Source organism: Plectropomus leopardus, chromosome 20 (assembly GCF_026936395.1).
Source record: "Plectropomus leopardus strain MGB_pleo_1.0 chromosome 20, ASM2693639v1, whole genome shotgun sequence".
NCBI classification, from domain to species: Eukaryota; Metazoa; Chordata; class Actinopteri; order Perciformes; family Serranidae; genus Plectropomus; species Plectropomus leopardus.
The window spans coordinates 13,768,504-13,775,459 of record NC_142195.1 but is presented as its reverse complement, the minus strand read 5'-3'; the positions used below and the strand labels follow the sequence as shown (position 1 = coordinate 13,775,459).

At 37.5% G+C, this 6,956-nt stretch overlaps 1 protein-coding gene across 1 annotated transcript; it reads left to right on the top strand.

The window, feature by feature from the left end:
- Nucleotides 1-678: 678 nt before the first annotated feature.
- Nucleotides 679-5,425, top strand: LOC121960025 (ADP-ribosylation factor-like protein 3). Its single transcript, XM_042509614.2, has 6 exons — nt 679-825; nt 2,213-2,356; nt 2,530-2,646; nt 2,794-2,844; nt 3,197-3,382; nt 5,029-5,425. Exons 1-6 carry the CDS (start codon nt 823-825, stop codon nt 5,074-5,076), a joined length of 549 nt encoding a protein of 182 aa, XP_042365548.1. The 5' UTR covers nt 679-822; the 3' UTR covers nt 5,077-5,425.
- Nucleotides 5,426-6,956: the final 1,531 nt, after the last annotated feature.

The following is a 6,956-nucleotide window of genomic DNA, read 5'->3' as shown; positions in this document are numbered from 1 at the left end:
GTGTCTTGCAGATAGATGAAGAAGGGCTTCAAAACTGCATACAAGTTCAGTGCAGTCTTTAAGAAAGTCATAAATGTCTTAAATTCAGTAGGCTTCAAAGGAAAAGCCATTACATAAGCTTAAATATTGACTTTGTAATGTCTTAATTGCAAAAAACATTTTATACAATTTTGTTTATCCATCTTTTAATTTCCCTTTGTTAAAATTAGTTATGGTCTTCTGCATAATAGTCTACATTCCTCATGTAGCCCAGTAAAACCATATTTCTAAAGCCTATAGGCTACCTTTGCATGGGACTAGCTCACATATTTAATATTTACCTTTATACTTGCCTGCAATCAAATCTAAATCAACCCACTGGTCGAACAGAATAATAAATACCTTAAAATGTTAAATAGTACATTGACATATAAAAATCAGGTCAGCATAGTTTTTAACAGACTGCGGCAGCTAAGTTTGGAACAATTTGCCAGAAAAAGTCAAAAGTATTATATTGTCATCCAGTATAATGATATGATGGCTACTAGAGTTTATTTAAAGCACTTTCAAAAAATAATTCAACAAAAATATTTATATAAAAAAAGAGGTGCAAATTAAATTTATTCCTTCTGTAGTCATGAAGAGGTTATATAATATATTAAATAATATTTTAATTTTATTTCATGCCTACAGATGCCCAGCAGTCACGTTGTTTACGCTGACGTCACGGTTTCCCTGGCAACGGAAGTTAACAGCTGTTCTCCCAGAAAGCATGGTCAGAGAGATGATAGGTTAATCCACTAAGTCTGAGCAAACTGCCGTAACACCAACACCTGAGGAAACATGGTGAGTTATAACGATTCACAGCTGCTTTAGAATGAAGAAAATTGACATTTTAGTTCATATTTTCATTAAATAATAGTGATTTATGACGTGTATGTTACTGAAAACTTAGCTAAAGCTGGCTAACATTAACTACATGCTAATTTAGTAGACTAACTTACCTATAGCTAATGAGGGTTAATTTCATACTGCATTAGTTTCAGAAAGTTGGCACTGTCAAAAAATAGCATTTAGCAGACTGATACTGAGGCAAATAATATGGGTTGTCATTGAAAATAATATTTGTGCATTTTATCATTGCATATATGTATGCTATGGTTTGGTGAATTGTAGAATAATTTATTTAGAATGATGTTTTGTTCTCTTTAAGGGATCATTCAAGCAAGCAAACAAGCACATTTTATGTGTAATTTTTCATTTTTCAAAACAGCAGTTAAAGAGTGCTTTACAGGAGAAAGAATGAAGAAATAAAGTGAGACAGAGAAATCAATATATGGAAATAAAAAGACAAAGTGGGCAACAGGGTTGAAACGGCATGAGACTTTACCATAACTGTGTCAGAAAATATTGTGGTGTCAAGGTAAAACAGTACTACAGAATTAATGTTAACAGTTACATTGACCCTTTAAAGACTAAAAATTGAAGTTTTTTTCTTTGGTTAAACATAGACAGTATGTTTTAATAGTCTCTCCTTTGAATAAAACTGAAACTGAAATAACTAAAATAAAGGAGAGATCCTCTGTTCAATCTTTTTTTTTTCAAAACCGTAGATATATGTAAATGTACACAGTATGATAACCGTCAATTGTCATACCACATTATAAAAACAAACCATAAATTATAAAGCTGCAAAATCAAGAAGCCAAAGAATACAAACATGTTTTAAGACAGTATTTAATTAAGTGCACTGAAGTTTGCTGAACAGATTACTTTATGTATCCATTTTTTTTATCCAAGGAGAAAATCTGTTGAGTAACAGTTGTGTCTATATTTGACACAGTGCACATGTTTCAGGTCACAGCGTGCAGTGATAGCATAGCATAGCTCTACAAGGTAAATGGCTTGAGTCAAAGCCTTCCTACCTCCTTCTGAACTCAAGCCACTCACTGTGCACATGTCTAATCTTAGCCAATGAGAGCTTTTGGCCCCGATAAACATGTAGGTCACTGCAAACGACTAACAGCTAAGTCCTGACGCTCTAGATGGTTCTTGCTGTGGGATGAGTGTTAAACCTCCTTTACGTGCTGCGTTGGGTGTCTCTGCCAACCCCTGATGCAGTGTCGGCCTCTGATGACCTGATACAGCAGGTTTCCCCTATGATGCGTCATCTTGGAAGGTTTTGTCCCATTGAAGCTCATCATCTCGACCATGTCCTCTGACCCACCTGCAGGGCCTGCTGGCCATTCTCCGGAGGCTGAAGCAGTCTCCAGAACAGGAGGTGCGCTTGCTGTTGCTTGGCTTGGACAATGCTGGCAAGACCACTCTGCTGAAACAACTGGCAGCTGAAGATATCAGCCACATCACCCCTACACAAGTACAAATCTGCACACATTCGCACACATAGCTGAGTCACACACTGCAGAGACATGACCTGATCACACATTTCCTCAAACAGATGCATTACTTTATTTTATTTTTTTTTTGCACTCAAATAGAATTCCAAATTATGCTTAAATTCACCTGTGCTGAAGGGATATCTTTTAACAGGGCTTCAATATAAAAAGCGTTCAATCATCTGGCTTCAAGCTGAATGTTTGGGACATTGGAGGCCAACGCAAGATCCGCCCCTACTGGAGGAACTATTTTGAGAACACAGATGTTCTGGTAGGTTTTCATTCATATGCTTAAACTGATTGTTACAATATTGAGAATTAAACAAATTTAACATCCACAGGTAGCAGTTCTCATGACAAAGTATGTCATACACGTTATAAACCGTTTTGGTAATATCTGTTAATGTGTTATTTGCAGATCTATGTGATTGACAGCTCAGACAGGAAAAGGTTTGAAGAGACGAGCCTGGTGAGATGCAAATAAGTGCAATAATGTTTTAGTGTCTCATACACAGTTACTCACAGTATTTCCAGAGTGTCTGTAGGTTTTTAAAAAGTCTTAAAATGTTTTAGGTTCAATAAATATTAGGCATTAAAAGTCATTTAAAAATATTACTTGCCAAAAAAGCAGTCTTAAATTTGGTCAAAAATTATCTTGAAAAGGTCTTAAAAAGATTTAAGTGTCTAATATCTGTAGACGCCCTGATGTCAATTGTAAGCATGTTTTCTGATGATATTGAGTTATAGCCAAAAAGTCAATATTATTTTGTTTTCTCACTCAGTCAGAACACGTGTCGATGACTACCCTTGTTTTCCTGCAGGAGCTGTCTGAATTGCTGGATGAGGAAAAGCTTGCTGCTGTGCCACTGCTAATCTTTGCCAACAAGCAGGACCTGATGACAGCCACCCCAGCGTCTGAGCTGGCAGAATGTCTCAATCTGCATACGATCCGGGATCGCATGTGGCAGGTCCAGGCCTGCTCAGCAGTCACTGCTGAAGGAGTACAGGTACATGCAGTACACACTGTGTGCAACATGCAAGGGCTTATGTAATATTGCCACTGGTTGCTTTATTCAAATTTATTATGTAACATTTTACCAGGGGTCACAAAAACCTTTTTATGTTGGATAGACCAAATGAACATATGGTGTATTTTCTATCATATACAGTTTGTGTGAGTGTGAGGAAATTTAAAAGCAGTAGCAAATGGTAAGCTAATAGACAGACTGGTTAAAACCACCTTACTGAAAACTGCAAATATACACTGATGTACACTGTGTTCATGTTAACTTACAAGCCAGGAGCAACTCTGCAGTTTATTTCTGTTATATTCAGCTCAATCTGGGTGTTGAACTGAAAGAAGGACACCATTAAAATTACAGATACTTATAGTAAGACTGCCAAAGTTAAAGGTTCAGGGTGAAGGATTTGTTGACATCTAGTGGTGAGGTTGCAGAAGTGAAACTTCTCCCATGTACCAAGCGTGTAGTGGAGCTACGTTGGCTGGTGCGAAAGCACCTTTGGCTCTTTCAGGAGCTACTGTTCGATTTGGCCGTTCTGGGCTATAGTGGGAGAGGACCTACTCCCTACATAGATACAAACGGCTCACTTGAAGGTAAAAAATAAAATAAAATACTAATGAAAACATAGTTATGAATATAATATTCATGGATGGGTTACTGAACAGGCTTATTGGGCACAGGCCCATGGGCCCAAAGTAATAGGGGTCCACCTGGCCTGGAAGACCCTCAAAGTGACCTCAAAAAGATGCAAAACAACCACAAGGAGACACTAAATGACTAAAATGAGACACAAAACCACCACAAAGTCTGTGTGTTTTGCTCCTGTGTAGGACAGGTGGTGGAGCCTTTTACATATCTGTGCCCAGAGGCCCATTGTCTTCTAATACACTATACATACACAATACACAATACACTACACCATATCTGTCAATAGATATATGGAGCCAGATCAAGGCCAAACGGTTTAACTTTAAAAAAAAAAAAAAAATTGAAGCCAAAAGTTCAAGTTTTGAATGAAAAAAAGGTAAAACAATTTAAAAACAAAAAAAGTTTAGGAAAATCAATTTAATTATAATTTTGATTTAATTCTGATATTCTTTTGTGTTGATTTTATTTATGTTTTTGATTTTTTAAAATATAATTTAAGATAAAAACTTTCAAAAATCAATTTTTTTACCTTTTGGCCTGGATCTAGCTCCATATAGATGTCCCTAAAAACCTAAAGTTTATACACTAGACCTTTAAAGGTCTGAAATTAGGCATGTTTCTAATGACCATAGAGACTTTGCTGTTACATCTATACCAAATGTATAAAAGGTTCAGTGTCCTATGAAAATGTCAACACCAGCCCCAGTAAGAAAATGTTCTTCTCAACTGCCTGTCAAGGCATCACACATCATCAAACTGCTAACAGACTTACATGACAGACTTAGACACTGACACTGACTGCATGTAAGTCAGGATGCAGTAGCCCGCTTCCTGTCCTCGTCAGTAGGCTACCAAAAGTGGATTTCATATTGCCCTACAAATCAGCAGCAAACTGTCTTGCAAACATAATTTTAACCTGCAGCTGTCATCAGTTTTATCTCACTAATTCTAACAGCACAAACACATTATGTGCTTCTTTCCAGGATGGCATGAACTGGGTCTGCAGAAATATAACATTTCGGAAGAAATAATTCAGGAAGCAAAAGATCTGTGAAGAATTGCAATTGCACTTTACATTTGACCTACACAGTCATTTTATGTCAAGAGTGTATTATTATATTTTTTTCATGAAACTATACCATTATCTTTCCATCTTCACTTGGCAGTATAAAACTAGGTAGAGGCTGCCAATACAGTAACTTCTTAACCCTGTAAATACATATCATGAAGTGTATATACTGTGTATATATATATATATATAAAAGTATGTTGTATTCAAACAGGTGGTTTTGCACACAATTATTTTATAATGTGGTACATTTGATGAAAGTGTATGTAGTCACTGACTGTCTGAATAAAATTAAATACTAAAATATGCAATATTTTGTGTGGCGTATTCATGACTGATGGTATGCCTGTGAGTCTTTCTACTTAAAGCTAGAGGGCGGCCTTGCGCTAGAGTTGTGTCCCACAGCCTGATGCCCAGTTATTCAATCCTCTACCCTCCATGAATGATGTGCCATATTTGATTTGTTCATTTCATAATCACCAGTCTTTTCTACAGTCAATATAGTATTCTCTATTGCCAACTTCAAAGTCTTATTTTAATATATTAAAATGTCATAAAGAAGGCAGGCATTAATACATTTAGCAACGCTTCTTCACACTTTCACAGAGGTGCTTATGGCCACACTGTGTATGTTTTACAGGTGCACAAAAAAATATCATGAATAAAATGACACATGCAGATACACACAGGAAACAGACCTCACAATAAACCATGCAGAAACACCTTGGCCATTCAATTACTCAAATACTCACCTTGTTCACCATGATTTACCATGAGGCAATTGCATTTCTGCGTGTTTTTTTCTATTTTGTCTTTTGCAGCACATTTGCCACAAACTCCACTAATCTGAACTGGCCGAGTGCTCCGCTGTGGTCCTATAGGGCATTTACATACAAACCTTTTCCAGGACTAATAGCTCTCCAATACAATTTGCATTTATATAGCCCCCTTCATACCAACATGATTTGGCGCCTTTGCCCGTGATAAAAATAAACCTCCTCCTTTGGCCTTGAGTTACTGCCCCTGCTGTTGCTGGTGAGTATGTTCGTCCCTCTACATATGTAAGGTTGGTTGATTTTAATATGTCAGACTTACTTGATCCTCCGATGGAGACTGAAATAAGTGTGGAAAGCCTCAAAATGCACCTCATGATGATTCAGTATGAGCTTTGGTCTCATGTGTATGTGCAAAGCAGCACATTTGAATATTGTTGATACAGCAGTGTGGGACACTTGACCAGGGCAAAGAGTCACAAGGTAAATATTAAGCCACAACACATTGTCGCACCTAGCGTTATTCAGTTAAAGCGGCTTTCAATTTGCTCGTGCAAATGCATTCAACACTTTTACAAGGCTCCATGGAGCGTACATCAAAAGCCGGGGAAAAAAAGTAATGAATAAGGAAATGAAAGTCTGCCATGTGAGACTGAGAATAAAATGCCCGCTCTCTCCCTTTGGAGTGCTTAATCATTAACATCTAATCCATGTGATTATCACCCAACCTGTAAGAAATATACCCAATTACACATAGAAGTACTCTGATAAATCTTTCCAATTTTATCTACCAATAGTATGCGCATCACATGGCAACTGCCGTGAAGTGCCTTTAAATCCCAAATGAATAAAATTGGATTTAGCAAATAGAAGAGTGGATTGGAGCAACCAGTCCTCGTTACCTCTGGCTCTATCACCAGCGAGGTGAGGAGCAGTCAGGCCTGCAAAGGGCCATAAATCATGGGGACTTTCCCAGCTACTCAGGCCGGCACACTGGCCTCCCACACAGGGGAAACGAAGGGCAGAGAGTCTGATTGACTCTCAGGGCCACTGAGAGAGAGAAAAGAGA